The sequence below is a fragment of the Ambystoma mexicanum genome, chromosome 10 (genome assembly GCF_040938575.1).
Source record: "Ambystoma mexicanum isolate Mex_15411 chromosome 10, UKY_AmexF1_1, whole genome shotgun sequence".
Classification (NCBI taxonomy): Eukaryota; Metazoa; Chordata; class Amphibia; order Caudata; family Ambystomatidae; genus Ambystoma; species Ambystoma mexicanum.
Window position 1 is genome coordinate 67,971,736 of NC_090932.1, and position 16,502 is coordinate 67,988,237.

Below are 16,502 nucleotides of genomic sequence, written 5' to 3' on the forward strand. Positions count from 1 at the left end.
GAATGACAGAGGGTTCCACTGGTGTCCAAGTGTCTCTCCAAGACTATGACTCCATTCATCTATCGTCAACATAAGTAAACATTGTCACCTCTAAGCCGAACATGCAGTCTCAACACAGATGCCAATGATTTCATGACAGCTAGTGCAAGGTGTCCAACAGTGGTGACTACGCTCCATAGCAGAAAACATAGTCATCATGGGGGGTGGGAGGTGAGCAGTTTTATTGAGCTTTCAAACTAAATACAACATATCACATGCATCATAATATTGAGCAGAATTATGTTTAACTACAAAAAAATACAATTTCCAAATTAAAAGAGCAGAATTGTGTCAACAGTATTGGTCCAAAAAACAACGTCATTCCTTCGGACCTGCCAGTTTGATAAGTAACTCTGATGGGTGAATCGCATAATTTCAGGCTGATCAGAATCTCTGAAATAGGCATCTGCATCCTTTGGCTCTGTAGATGCTTTGGACTACAACTCGGTTCAGCCGTAACCAACAGAGTCAATGTTCTTAAATCATGCAAGTGTAGTTCAAAACCTCTGGAAAACCACTATTTTCAGAGCTCTGCAAACAAATTAAGAACGCTAAAATAACCACAAGACATTTCAAATGAACAGCATTCTGAGAAACATTTTATCATTTCAAACGACTGTGAAACTGCACTCGAAACAATAAAATATGGAACTATTTTTTGGGTTCATCAAAATTGCAGTTTACATGGTTATCCTCTGAGCAAAGAATTTCAGCCAGCTCTAAGCACAATGTGGGCAAGTTCCATTTGTTCGCACTCAATGACAAAGTCTTAAATTGTTGTCCCACCATACTAGGAATCCGTACTTGATTGAATATAACATAATACAAATAAACGAACATACAAAAATAAAGATGTACATTAAATGTGATGGTTGTCAAGACAGATTCATTGTTAAGAGATCAGAAGTGAGACATCAAGACTCAGGGTCCCTTTCAAAGAAAAACAGACATGCATAACCCTACAACTGGGAGTATGCAACCTTTTGCTTTCCCAATACTTTGTGCTACAACTCCAATCAGCCCTATCCAGCAGAATCAATGGTGAGGGATCACACTAGTCATAATAAAAAAATAGCTGGAGAACCACTGGTTGCAGACCCCTGCCCTACAATACAACTCTGGCCACCATTATTGGAAGGATCAATAACGTGACTGGAATTAAGGAAATATACTCTTGTTGTGAGTACACCAAATTGAAAGGCAGTATATTAATGAAACAAATATAGAGGACTTTATAGAGTCGCTAATTGTGTCATGATTGGTTTTGGAACCTTGGAGATTGAGTTCTACTCATTGATTAGCATTTGGCTAAAGAACCCAGCAATGCTTCTGAAACATCTGCTCTTTGTCAGACTACTTAGTACCTGAACGTATGAGGACTTGATAAGCATAATAAACTTAAATATTCCCTCATATGTCTACATTTCAGAATAGTTGCCCAGCCTGTAGTATTTGATAACATCATTTCCAATGACCACAATAACCAGAATGTACTTGGGTTTCCCATCCACCATGTTATAGGGCTACCATGACACGAAGCCCCACCTCCATCATTTCCACACATGTCTTTATTTATTAATTAAAGTGTTTGTGATTAGAATATAACCTTAAAACACTAAAACATCTTTACACATATTAATCAATCACACAAGAATCAAAACGTCATATCATATAAAATATACAAACATCAAGTAGAACCTACAATTCACCAGCACAAAAAAGTCATTAATCTTGATTAGAAGTTGCCAAATATAAAATATACTGTGGTTTAGACCCACATTTTCTCCTGAATCGATATAGGCCCACGCCCTGATCACTTTGCAGGTTATCTATGTCTATTCCAGCCTTATCCGCCATAACATCAGTGGATATTGAGCAAATTGAATTCATAAATCACACTGATTTGTCCACGGCCCGATTATATATCTGATCATCCTTGGTGGCTGAGACATTGTGGCAGGCCAGAATGATCCTGTTTGATCTGGGGTTCAGTTTAACACAAGAAATCTCATCCGATCCTCCCTTGTTACAGGGCCACATGTCCCTTATCTTCACTTCGACTCACAATAGTCTACCTCAGCAAGGGTCTTCGAATCAAGCAAGGCTTGCATAACTATGCTCAGATACAGAAACTTTAAGTGTGGTCTCCTGGAACACCAGAGGGCACCGTCACCACAATTCCACCTCTACTGGGGAACTGACTGGCATTGATATTATTCCCCTCCAGGAAACTTGGCTCTTATTGCCACCAATCTGGGACTCGCATGTCATATTGTTTACACCAGCAGAAAAAGGTTTCCTAGGTAGACCAAAAGGAGGTTTACTAATAGCATTCAAAAAAACATGTGGGCTCCAATTGAAAACTTGCGAGTCTCCGTCTCCATCATTTCAAGTGGTTAAACTATCTAATAGCCATCAAAAAATAGCAATTGTAAATATCTATTGGTGTTCCAACACGTTAAAGTCCGAGGACTTTTTTGACCAGCTTGTGAAAATATTAGATTTTTTAGCCCTAGAGGTCGGATTGATGTACATTGTAATATTAGGTGATCTTAACCTTCATCTCATTCCAGATGGAGATTTGGCATTAACAGTTGATGAGATGATTTGGTCTACAATTATGGCAGAGCGCAACTTTCTGATGTTAAAGGGTAATGTGGGGGGTGATTCCCCTGCCCAGGCAACCTGGCAAAGAGGCGGCCAGCATGCTATAATAGATTATGTTTACATCAATGCAAAAGTATTTAACTGTGTGCAAAAGTTGGAGGTTATACAGACTGAATTAAGTGATCACAACAAATTAAAGCTATCATTGCAGATTAGACAACCCCATTCGAGACTGTTGATGAATGCAAACATAACAGATATTGTAGTGAATAATGGGGGCAATAGACTTAATTGGAATCGAGAAAAATTAAGAAGCCTGGACCATAATCTTAGAAAAATGTATCAAAGCACTGGTTTGGTGGAAAAAGATTATACAAGTGCCATGCAGATATTTAAACAAATTGATAGTGGTATCGGTTTGATTAAGCAACAACATATTCATGTCTTTGATTTGGATATTAAATATCAAAAAGCTGAGCTAAGACGTGAAATTTGACAGTTATTAAAATCAAATGAGGTGGATTCTGCTAATAAAATTAGATTATTAAAGCAGAAATACAAAAAATGGCTCAAAACGAGAAGAGCTAAGCTATATGAACTGGATGGGGCATCCATGCTGAAGCAACTTGTAACAAAATCTACAGCTGGTATTTGGGCCCTGCTTAATCACACCTCCGATACACCCCAACTCGTTACCCAGATAAATTCGATATCGGCTGAGACATGGCAGATGTATTTTCAAAAATTGTATCTTTCACCCTTCCCTGACATGCGAATATGTTTCCATTCGGACACAGCAGCCGGTGGGTTTCTATTTGACACCAATGATATAAAACTCTGCATCACAAAACTGAGTTCCTCCCGAGCAATAGGTCCCGATGGTTTGCATAATGCCATGCTAGAAATGCATGTCAGCGAGTGGGCAGGTATTCTGTATCGCATCTATGCTCAAGTATTCAAATCTGACATCATTCCCGAGACTTGGAAAAAGTCTATCATCCTTCCGATCTTCAAAAAGGGTGATCGAGACAATCCCAGGTCCTATAGACCAATAGCGCTATTGACTGCCCGGGTAAATTGTTTGCCAGGTTGCTCTTAAAGATATTCAATACTTGGCTAAATGATAAGAACCTTCGAGATCCATTCCAGACAGGATTCTTGCAGGGCATAGGCACTGGAATCAATATTATCACTCTTTCAAGCCTCATTCAGAGAGCCTATCAACGGAAACAGCCCCTATATTTTGCATTTATTGATTTTAAAATGGCTTTTGATGCTGTTCCCAGAGAGCTCCTGTACAAAAAACTGGCTGATGCTAAATGCCCATGGGAAATTCTGAAATGGATCATTCAATTGCATACTAACACCACAATCCAGGTCAGATTGACTAATGGCGGACTGCTAACTCCTCCAATCGAAACTGCCACAGGCTTAAAACAGGGATGCTTACTGGCATCAGCATTATTTAATTTCTTTATTTCAGATATTCACCAAACCTTTGCTAAATTAATTACTGACTCTCCAAAAATCATGGGGGTCCAAATTCAATGGCTATTATACGCCGACGATATGGTGTTAATGTCGCATACCCAAAAAGGTTTGCGGCATTTACTGGGTGCCCTGGATCTATATACCAAAGCAAACGGCATAACCATTAATATTTCAAAGACAAATATAATCCAATTTGGCACAAGGAAACAAAGTTTTGCTCGGCTCCACTGGCCTTTGCAAAATTGCCAAATCACTGTCACCAATGTTTATGTGTATCTGGGTATGATCATATCCAATAGTGTGCGCACGACCAGTATAATAAACAAGGGCTCCATAAATTGCAAATGTCTATCTCACAAGCCCGCATTATCAAAGCCAGATATTGTAAATTCTCTCTCTCACCGATAATTACTTATTTCAAACTAAAAGTTGTTCCTGTTATTCTGTACGGTGCAGAGACCCAGAAAATAATGTCCTATTCTTACTGGGCCCTGAGGGAAGGTCGATACTGGAGGCAAGTTTTAAACTTACCAAATTCTCAACCACTACCACTCTTGAGATATGAAATGGGCTTAATTTCGGTTTATGCAGTCTATAAATGGAAATTGTGTGCATTATATCGCAAATGTCTATTGAATCAATTAACAAAAGGAAATACCAACATTATTTCCACATACTTATTAAGTTCAATGGATAACTTTCCAAAAGAATGGCGTCTAAAAATTCAGTCTATTTTGGAAAAGGCCCAGATAGATTCAGATTTGCTAATGGAGAACCCAAATAGAGCGAAAATAAAAATCTGGGAAGCGGACTGGATATATACTCGTCACGCATGTGCCAATTATAAAAACTTTGTGGCATACCCGTTTGAATTGAAACGTTTCAACATTGTGGCAGATTATATGGTGAGGTCACCCAGCCCTAGCCATCAAAATGGTTTTATGAGATTTAGGCTAAATCTATGGTTGACAAATGATGTACTGAACAGACGTAGAAATGATGGCATTGTTCTGCATTGTCGATTCTGGAAACAGCATGCAGAAACTCTTAAGCATCTATGTTCCGAATGTGATGAATTACTACTGTTCCGTTGTGTTCATTTTAAGCATTTATTTACGGACTATCAGGTCTTGACATCAACAAAAATTATGGGATCTGTTATACTATACCAAAAGAAAGGCAGTGAGATATGCTTTTGTAAATTACCTGTATCAATTGAAACTGGCAAAGTATGTAACGTTAAAATGATTCTATAGAGCTCTGCTCAGTTTTCAAGGTGGACATGTGGGAAAATCTGATTGATTGTTTTGTTTTTTTCCTTTGTGGTGATGGTTTATGGTTGATGGTTAATTATGTCTGTATAACTGATGTCTTAATATCTTGATGATCTGGATTTTGATTTTAATTTGATAAGATTAATGTGGGTTTTTTAATATCTTTTAGTTATTGTAATATTACTATTTTTGTATGTATTGCTAAATTGAAAGGTCTCAAATGTTTTCACGACCAAAACAACTAATAAATAAATAAAAATATATAGGGCCTCATTACGACTCTGGCTGAACGGGTTAAACGATGCCGTAAAAGGTGACGGCGCCGTTCAACCCATTCCGCTACATTACGAGGTCCCCTCGGGGGACAGGTTAAGCACGTCTGGGGAACCAGGCGTGCTTACCGGGTCCCGCGAGGGAGCAAACAACGGCCATCTCGTTATGGCCCGTTGTTTGCTCCCTCTCCCATTCCCATTCAGCCCTATGGGGCCTGAAATGGGAATGGGGAAGGACCGTGTCCGGGTCCTTGAGGGAGGAATTACCGGGCCATCCGAACTTGGAATGGCCCAGTAAGCCCTCATTCCGAGGACCCGGACACGGATGCGATTTCGACGGCAGCCATGCCGCCAAAAACGGCATGGCTACCGGCCGAACTCGTAATGAGGGCCATAATTTTTATATACCTTTTTATAAAGATCTTTAAGCTTTTAGCAGCCAGTCAATTAATGTCTAGCTGTCTCTATTTCTAATTTACAGATCCTGCATAGGCACTTTGATGAGGAATGTGTTCCCAGGCCCCTACTTGTGCCAAAGTTGGTAACTGTTCTAACCAAAGTTGGAGGAGAAATTGTCTAACCTTAGAATTATTAACCTTGATCAAATATCTAAAAGGCACAACAAACTGGTTACCTTGTTTTACATAGTTGACGAATTATTCAACTCAGACATGTTGTTATTTTTATCCGGTATTGATGCCTTCTACTTAATTTCCCTCCAGCCGATACCTAAATTAAGAGGGAACCTAATTTTGAAATCAATCTCGTCCAAAAACAAGTACATTTTCATTAGCCAGGGTTTTGTTTTTTTTTTTGTGGAGAATCATTTTCCAGCAACTCCAAAAAGCTAGAATACACAGAGGTATCAAGATCTTTATTGGAGAATATTTTCAGCATAAATATTGCTATCACCATTTTGTTTTGCATCAATAAATGACACCCAGTTCACTTCATAAAGATTCACTCGAGGTAGATCCGGATAGGCCTAATGAGGGACACCATGGACTACTCTCCAACTTCGTAAGCCCTTGGGTCTCTTTATTCGTATACATTTCGAAGCCATACAATGCACACGGAACAATGCTAGTATATATACTTGCAATAACCCTTCCAGCGAATATCCACATCTTTGAGAGACGTTTTTATTCTCATTAAATTTCCTTTGTACTTTCTTGTGACATCTTGAGCTAGCATATTCGAGCTGAGCGAATCGTTAATTGGGACCCGCAAATATAAATATCTCTTAATAACTTCTACTGATTCATTTTTGATCTTCCAATAAAAATTATATTTTGTTTTACTTTGGTTTTTCCCTGCCTTAATAACCATTATCTTATTTTTATTCCGATTGATGACCTAATTATTTTTATTAGCATGTTCACAAAGTGCCATCATACTCCGTTTCAGCCCTATCAGCGTCCGATCAAAAAGAACGATATCGTCAGCATAGGACTGCCAGACTACAGGGTGCGTACCCAAATGTGGGGGGAAAATATTGCATTTATTTACTGATTCCATTAAGTCAGAAATATATAAGTTAAACAAAACAGGTGCCATGGTGCAGCCCTGTTTCAGGCCATGGTTAGTTTTAATTGTAGAGTTAAGTAAGCCTTCCTGATTTACCCAAAACTGCACATTGGTATCAAAACATAATTGTCTAATAAAAAATTAAACCCCATGCTGAAGACTCTGTCTATACAGTTTTGACCAAAGCACCTGGTGATTAACAGTGTTGAAAGCCTTGCTCTTGTCTACAAAGCATATGTATAGAGGGGTGTTGTTACTAGCTAGAGAAGTACTGATACAATATATTAATGCCAATAAATTAGCTAGGGGTCCTATCCACCTTCTAAAGCCAGTATGTTGCTTGCTAAGGATTTTGACTTCAGTTATCCAAATAGTGTCCGTTTCAAGCAAAAAAGAGTAAAAGATCTTTGCTATAGAATCATTGTAATTCTCGGGCACATCACGGGAGCCCCATTTGAACACTGCGATAAGTGTTTATTTCCACCAGCTTTTACGTATTTTCCCATTGTTAATAATAGTAGTAAATATGTTTTACATTATACGGGCCCATCCCACCAGGTCCTGCTTAATCAAGAGTTTAGCCAATCCATCTGGACCTGGTGAACTGTTATTACCTTCTTAATGGCCTCCTCCAACCACTCCTCATACCTATTAATCTTCCTAAAATTGAGCAAACCTTCAATTAAACAATTATTACAAATCCATTAATTAAAGTCTAAAATATTTTGTGTGGACCAAAACACCCAGTTTCCCAGTGAATCCACACCACAATTCCTCAAAAGCCTTCCATGACGCTTTCTACAACCACCTTGTAGCGAGAATTGAAGTAGCACATGATCACTCAAATCCGTATATGTCAGGTTAAAATCAGATATAAATGCAAACATATATTTTGAAGGTAATACATAATCTAGTCAAGAGCTACTGCTGCCATTAGACCAAGTGTAAGGCAAATATCCCTTGATGCCCGGAATCCTAATCAATTGTACGATACCCAAGTAGACAGAAAAATCCAGCCAGTCATCTACTGCGGTCTACACTGCACAGGTGTCATGACTATCACTTAGCATATCATACAAGGCCGAATCCCCCCATTTTCTCATATTCAGGCTGCACTGATAGCTAAGATCCCCCGCTATCACAAAATATCCACAATGAGTACTATGTAGCCATTCTTCAAGGATATCTTTCAAGTCAGTGATAATCATCTCCCTCAGGATATTCCCCAGGGGGGTTGTAGACATCAAGGACCTGATTCACAGAGCGTTTCTCAATGGGAATGCCGTAGTATAAAAATCTTCTGTGAATCAGGCCCTAAGGATCAATACTTGTTGTCCATAGGATTCCACCCTAAGTACAATAGAAACAGCTAAAATGTTCTGACTTGGGATTTTTAATGTGTATACCTTCATGGATAAATAATTCTTAGCCCCTATTATTAGGCCACCGGATCGGTCTTCCCATGTCATTCCGATTGGCACACATCTAGATTGTATGGTATCAGTCCAAATAGTACTTATCTATCATCCAAGTCTCTTTCAATATAAGAAGATCTTAGGCCAAAAGAAAGGCTTGGCCCTACGGCCTCTAGTAAAAGAACTCAATCTCCTGGTATTCCTAGAGCTAACCTTCACAGCTTAGAGTTATTTTCATTTTGTTAAGAAACCTGGTCGAACACACTTTCCTCTCCTTGGCCCATGTTATTAACATGGTTGGCGCTTTTGGCATTTATTGTGGCCATAATCTTCTCTGCAAGATATTAAATGTCTTGTTCAATGAGTTTTGATGGAGCATCTTCCGTTTTCAGCAGCCTCAACGTTTTCCCCTTACCTCTGTCTCCTCCGTCCTCCACAACTCTTCCAGAACAGAACAGCAAGACTTATCCTTGGCCTCAAGCCCAGGGAACGCATCTCTCCGGGGCTGAAATACCTCCATTGGCTCTCGTGGCTGCAAGGATCAAGTTCAAGGCCCTCTGCATACTCCACAAGGCTTTCTGAGGCTGGGGCCCACACTATCTACAGGACTCTCTTCCTAAATACTCTCCTTCTAGAGCCCTCCAGTCGTCCTCTTCCAACTCTTTGCGGGTGAGCCATTTTTCCAAGTAGGGATTTGATTGGAGATCTTTATCCTCTGCAGGGGCCTCTCTCTGGAACAGCCTCCCTTCCTCTCTGCATCTTGAGCCGGATCTCCTTAAATTCCGAAACCTTCTCAAGACCTTCCTCTTTCTTTGTCCCTCACCCTTGATAACTTCCTTTCTCTTCTCGACTACTTCCCTACTCCTTCCTTCCCTAACTCTGCTCAGTTTTGCTGACTGGTCGCCTGGAGCACCTCCAGAGCCTCAAAGGTCCCAGGCTCCCCCGCCAGCCTTTGCACTTTCCTCCGGGCCTCTGCACTTAGCTAACCACTACTGCACTTTGGAATTAATTCCATAAGAAGGGTAACCTCTCTGCACTTTACCCAGGGCCCTGCTGGACTGGGCACACTTGTTCCCCTCCCCCTCTCTTGCACTCCAGTCTGTGCACTTACATGACATGAATGTACTAGGCCTAGTTCACCAGGCTTAGTACGGTTGTTTTTTTGTTCTGTATGTTCTTCCCCCACCCCCTATCACCACACTCTTTGTCATGCACTTGCACTATCTGAAATGTTGTTGGCCTAGTACGATAGTGTTTGTATTTTTTGATCTTCTCCATCTCCACCCCCTTCTCTCCTTCCTTCTTGTCTTGCACTTGGACTAGGAGAAATGCCATCAGGCCTAGTATGCCAGTCACTTTTTGTTAGATAATTTGTAAACTTCAAGGCCTAAGAAGGTCTTCTGTGTTCTATTGTTCCCTTCCCGCCTTGAAGCCATGGGTGTAATTTTAGGGGGGGACAGGGGTGTTTGTCCCCCTCCCCCAACTTTCATGGCACCCTGTTTTGTCCCCATTCATTTGGCTGGGGCACCATTTCTTCAGATGTCATTCCCCCCCAACATTTTCAGCAAGGTTACTTCACTGCTTGAAGCACTTTGAAGCACTTCACTTGTGTATAAGTGCTTTACAAATAAAAAATTACAATTACAAATATTGTGATCTAGGCTTTCTCTCCATGGTATAGCACATATCATCTGAGAATGAGAGAGAATGAGCTCAACTCGTATTGGGGACACCAACTGGACAATCGCCCAGTTTGCTTCCTGGGTAGAATCAGTACAATATCTTTAGTTGTGAATACTCGTACAGGCACAAAGTGATGAAATAGTGCCCGAAGATTGTTGTGGTTTAGAAATGGGCTAAAGTCATTGGGCCTCATTAGGACCCTGGCGGTAAGGGGTCTACGCCAGCGTTAGCTGCGCCGACCCCTTACCGCCAACTACGAGTTCCCAAAGCGCCATGGTCATTTTTCCGCCCGCTTTTTGCGGGCGGAGAAATCCATGGCGCTATGGGACCTTGGTGTTAATTACGCCACCGTAATTTACGCTGGCGTAATTAACTCCTTCCCCACTCCCATTATACCCTATGGGGCCGAAATGGGAATGGGGAAGGGTAAATGGGTCAATGGGGACTTACCGCCCCGCCGACCTCGGAATGGGGCGGTAAGTCCACCATCCGCCATGGCGTAAACTGACTTTACGCCATGGCCGGAAAGTCCGTCGATGGCGGAAAAAATCCGCCAGGGTCGTAATGAGGGCCATTGGCTTACGCGTCTAAGCTGTTTATCTTCTTGGCTAAGCAGCAAGTACCCGATTGTTCTTCACGGGTGTAATGTAGCTCATTAGTTGCCTTTTTTGTCAGTTAGCTCCTTAGTCTGTTATTAGGAAGCCCTTCACACCTCTGCTCCTCATATATGGGCCAAGGTGCAGTAGTGTTGGGCCTCAGCTGGGATCTCTCACTCATTGATTGTTCAGTTAGTGGAGCCAAAACGTTAGTTTTTTCCCACACCCAGGAACCCAATGACTTATGCAGTGCATTTTTAGTAGGGCCACTTAGGGGTGGTGGAAGCCCTCCACCACATCTGAACCAAAGCACAAAGGGGTCCCTGTACATACCAAGTTATGTGAAGGGGTGGTGGCATGCGACTGTGCCGTTGCAGGCGTATTATGAAAGTCAGGAATCAGAAAACACGCCTTGTCACTTACTTCAAGGACTGGGCATGATTATCCAACGCCTCAATAGGTCCACCGGCTACCTCCCGCCACTTCCCGCCGAACCGCGTACACTGTGCCAAGCAGCATGCAGAGCTTGTGCACAGGAGCGCGTAGCACTCAGTATTTATAGTGATCCGTATGAAGTGGGCAGGGCCAGAAAAAACACGCACGCTGGACGTAAAGTTCTGCTGTATTTCAAAAACAGCAGCAATCACTGCCAAACCGCTTACACTCTGCCAAGCACTCTTGCAGAGCGCGCGCACAGGAGCGTGCAGCTTTTAGTATTTGTAGTGATCCGTATGAGGTGGGCAGGTCCAGAAAAACACACACGCTGGAAGTAAAGTTCCACTGTATTTCAAAAGAAGCAGCAATCACTGCCACTTACACTCTGCCAAGAACTCTTGGAGAGCGCGCGCACAGGAGCGCAGAGCCTTTAGTATTTGTAGTGATGCCTATGAGGTGGGCAGTGCCAGAAAAACACACACGCTGGAAGTAACGTTCCACTGTATGTCAAAAGAAGAAGCAATCACTGCCAAATCACTTACACTCTGCCAAGCACTCTTGCAGAGCGCGCGCACAGGAGCGCAGAGCCTTTAGTATTTGTAGTGATGCCTATGATGTGGGCAGGGCCAAAAAAACACACACGCTGGAAGTAACGTTCCACTGCATGTCAAAAGAAGAAGCAATCACTGCCAAATCACTTACACTCTGCCAAGCACTCTTGCAGAGCGCTAATCACAATCACAAGTGTATAGGGTCCATCTATGCCATTTGGGAGACACTTCCTGAGGCCTATGCATTTTTGTTATACCCTTGCAGACAGAGTGGTGACATCAATCTATCCATCACAAAAAACAGAGTTACGCTGATTGTCAGGAAGATTCAATCCTAGGAACCGGTGTCCTTTAAATAGAAACCCGGTGTTGTGTATTGTACTTGCCGGCACATGTGGAGCCATTTGTTATTGTACATAGGTCCGTTTTTCTGGTTAAGCTCCTATTTGCCATCAAGACTGCTTTTTGGCACTAGGTGAGGCGATAGAGACAGTTGTTGAACAGTTGTTGAACAATTCTTAAAATAGCAGGGAGAAGGAGATGCAGAAAAGCCTGATTTTGTTGGGCCTACAGACTAAGAACATATTTTGTCAACAGGTGAATGTGCGGAAGAACGGAGGCAAGGCGTTCCAGAGACCACTTCCCTGATCATTAAGTAAAGTCCTCCTATTCAGGATGTCTGGAAGTTGTTGATTTTAAGGCTGAGGGCCGAGGTGGGCCTCTAGTGGATCCGCAGACATCTTCAGGTAGTTGATGATCGCTGGTAACTATGGGCTTTCTACGATACTTCAACAGCCTTAAATATGGTGTCATGCAATACCATAAGCCAAGGAAGGACTTGTAGAGCTGGTGTCATGGACGCGCGGGTGAATTCCGGAACACCAGCGCATAGGCTGCCCTACTCACAACACATGTGCACCTCTTACAGGCAGAGTGGCAGCAAGTGGCCACCCTAATAAAGACAAAACACTGCCAACGGTTCCATGTAAGCAAATGGACACACCATGGAGGTGGGAGATTGGCACATGGAAAAAGTCCAGTGATTGTATGGGAAGACCAGGGGTAAAACAGCTCTAGGGAATCGCTGGGAAGTCCCATTGATCCAAGAAAAGGGCATCTGTCACTATTAGAATGTGCAAAGCCGCTCATTGAAGATGTGTGCAAGCTGGTAAGATAGTTCAGCGGGTTGAGCGCTCGCTGCTGTGATCTGCATGTAATCTGTAGGTCGCAGGTTTGAATCCCGGCACGGCTAACTCAGCCTTTCGTCCTTTCAAGGTCGATAAATGAGTACCAACTTCGGGTTGGGTGATATTGTATGCAAATATGTTCGATGTAAAGCGCTTTGGCGAAAGCGCTGAATGAATTACAGATGATTATCATTACCAGCGGGCTCCTTGGCCGATGTCAATATCTTCCAACAGCAAATCATGTAAAACCAGTCAATTTGACCTCCACAATCCCATTGTGCACACCATGGACATTTGTTGTGTACAAAGATGTGTGTGTAATCTTCCTATTACATCACCACCTTAGCCATAGGAGGCCCTCCAGCTCCAGACAAAGATCTGGTCATGACCGTAGCGAGCTGGTAACATTTGAAGCATTCAGGGGTTTCTTACCTTAACATGGCACCTACAGACCCTCAAGTTATCCTGTTTCTCAACCTGCAAAATCCATATTTTTCTGTTTCAAACCTTTCCCAAATGTCCCTCCTTCTCAGGTTGGCTGCTTTTGACCCCTCACTAACCCACCGCCACCCCCTCCCCCCAGTGATGGAGCACTGCTGAACATCCCTGGGACGTACATAAAAGGGTGGGGTATTAAATAGAGTTTTGTTCGGTCTATCACTGCCACTTGCCGGCATCCTACTTCTGAGTGTGAAAAAGACTCACAGAGCAGTTCCACGAGCCTCCAGAAATGTCCAAGCGTGAAGGTGGTAGAAGCACAAGAAAAACAAAATGGACGGCATTTTCAGCAGAGGAGTCCTTCAAGGGATATTCTCAGACCCCCACACTCTTCAGAAAACTTCTCTTGTCTTACCCAATAGGCATTGCTGTTTACTACTCTGTGAAACCCTTCAATGTGGGTTGCATTGTGTTGCTCTCCTATTTTATTTTTGTTCTCAATACTTGAAGTCAGTCATGCGTAGCTTGTTTTCCACTACGGATTACACTGATGAATACCTTCAAATGTTCTGAAAGCTTACAAAAGTACTATCTGGTCACTCATTGGTAAATTCTTCTTTATGACTTCTTAAGCTGCAGTTATCCATATTGGGATCTTAGGGCTAAGAATTACCTGTGGGGTATTGGGGTGAAAGTCAGAAACTGAGCATGAACATCTCAGTGCAAGCCAATAAAAGGGTCAAGGGTATATGAGAAGCACACAAGCGTAGTCCCTTATAGAGAATTATTAACTTTACAAGAACAAAAAACGAATCATCAAAAATCAAATACAACCTGAAGTTTGCCTGACACTACATTTCAGTTTTAAATTGTACTTCTTTTATTTTTTTATTTTTTTTAGAATGTTCTTCTACACTGTCTAAGAAAGTCAACAAAACCCCTTGTATCTCCATGTAGAATGTTTGGCTTCATCAATAACTCCCAGCTCAGTTCCTCTCAGAAATAGGATAAATAGTTTATTGTGCAAGGTCAGTCTTCAGGCTAGGTTTCACAAAAGGTTGGGTGAAGCATCCAAGTTACAGCATTAACGTAGCATTTCCAAGAGAACGAGTTCTCGCCGGGGACCTTCCTATAGAATGTGCCCCCTGGCCAGCCTCTGTCTTCTGATTTAGGAGAAGAGTGCAACAGCTTCGAATGTGTGACATGCCCATGGAAGTGTATTTCTCTATTTTGTCAGGCAGCTTAATATCATCATCAAAACTAGGCAATGATGTTGGCATAAGACATGTCATCAACGTTGTCCAATGTGCCACAATATCCTGTGCAGCTGTGCTTGAGGGTAAGGAGAGCATCGGCACAGAGGCATGTGGTGGGCGGTACCTGAATCCCGAGCGAGGGGGCAATGAGCGGCTAAAGGGCAGGGCTTGAGGCGTAGGGGGCAAGGGCATCAACACTGCACAACGTGTGTTATCAAGCGGTGGGGTGCATGTGAGGGAGAATGGACTTATATGGATGGACTTTATGAGGCGGGACTGGCTAGGGAAATGGCTGCCGCTAAGGCAAGCCATTGAGGTAGAGTTGGGGGGTAGAGGAATGTCTGGTGGGGGGGCTCCACGTGAGGCAGTGGCACGAGGAGATGAGAATGGGCATGACTGGATGGAGAATGAGAATGGAGCTCACCAGGGGAGCTAACAACTGGAAGGTTGAGGGTCCAAACATTGGCACAGGCAATTGGGAATGGGCAGGGCGTGGAGGTGGGGGGGTGGGGTGAGGCAAAGAGACATTCCCGGTGGAGGGAGGAGTGGATATCCCGGAAGAGCTCATCTAAAAGTGGAGGGTGGGGGCATATATTTCCAATGAAGGACTAAAAATGCGGTCCATTAGTTCTGGTCTCTTGTCACATTGCAAACAAGGGTTTATTTATTTATTTATGTATTTATTTATTTATTTATTTATTTGTATAGCGCGCCTGGCCAAAAGGCATCTGGGCACATATCTTAGGTTACATGAGAAAATGACCTGGTGCAACACATGACGATAACTTCCATGCCACCAAATGAATATAAATCCAGCCGAACACTGCATTCAAGGTATGGTCACTAAGTTCTGCGGCCGGCCAGCAATGCGTTCTTACAAAAGAAGAGACGCAACTTGGCTGCATCGTTTTAGGGATTCGGGGAAAAAAAAGTTTAAAGAGAGACAACAAGAAAAATTTTCAAAGCCACATCCCACAAGTTCACAGTCAAGCTTGGCCAGTAGGTGTGTAGCTCAGTCCGTGCCTCCAAATGAGAGAAATGCATTCTGGAACATGAAGGATTCTAACAAGAAACAAATGGTACCAAACACAAGGAGGCACAGGGAATATGGGGCCGAGGCCAAAGACCCACAAGGCGACACAAAGAGAGTATACATTGAAACAACTTAAAATGTACAGCTATGTATAAAGTGTCCATGCGCTCTACGAAGCCAAAATGGAATATATTCGTTTCTTCTTCACTCTCATTGAGGTAGATATCTTCACATCTGGGAATTTCTCATTTATGAGGTTTGTGACCTGCAAAAAAAACAGATCGAATGATTGAAATGAAGAAACGACGACACTCATCCTTTTGTTCCAACAAAGCGGGTTCAGGTCACCCTGTCCACCTTTGTTGGCAAAAAGTGGAGAAAGTTGGAGAGGATTCAGCGTAAAAAAGGAAACCAAATTCGAGACTCCTAAAATCAACACATTTCCATTGCCTAAATGATCACACCACGAGTTCTATTAATTTGTGTAATTATACACGCAGGAGAAATGATTCCCCTCAAAAGCTGACATTCCTACAATGTGAAGATACATAGCGGAGCGGCCTAGGGCTACTTATTCTCCAAGAAGTGATTTATTCATTTATAGACAGGGAAGAACAATACCTTTTTTATCGCAAGAGAACATACAATAGATACAAAATCAGATCTGACGGGAAGCGGTGAGCTTCTTACATTGGGGT

The 16,502-nt window shown here is 42.4% G+C and overlaps 1 protein-coding gene across 7 annotated transcripts in view; it reads right to left on the reverse strand.

Moving 5' to 3' along the window:
- Nucleotides 1–204: 204 nt before the first annotated feature.
- Nucleotides 205–16,502, reverse strand: part of LOC138491156 (mucin-2-like) — a 595,603-nt gene continuing 579,305 nt past the window's right edge. For 5 of the 7 annotated variants that reach the window (XM_069617520.1, XM_069617515.1, XM_069617517.1 and 2 more), the window contains one exon: nt 14,512–16,069. In XM_069617520.1, coding sequence (XP_069473621.1) covers nt 15,974–16,069 — 96 coding nt within the window. In that variant the 3' untranslated portion in view covers nt 14,512–15,973. Of the gene's footprint in view, nt 571–14,511; nt 16,070–16,502 lie in introns of those variants that run through there. The other 2 variants (XM_069617519.1, XM_069617516.1) reach the window with 1 other exon arrangement.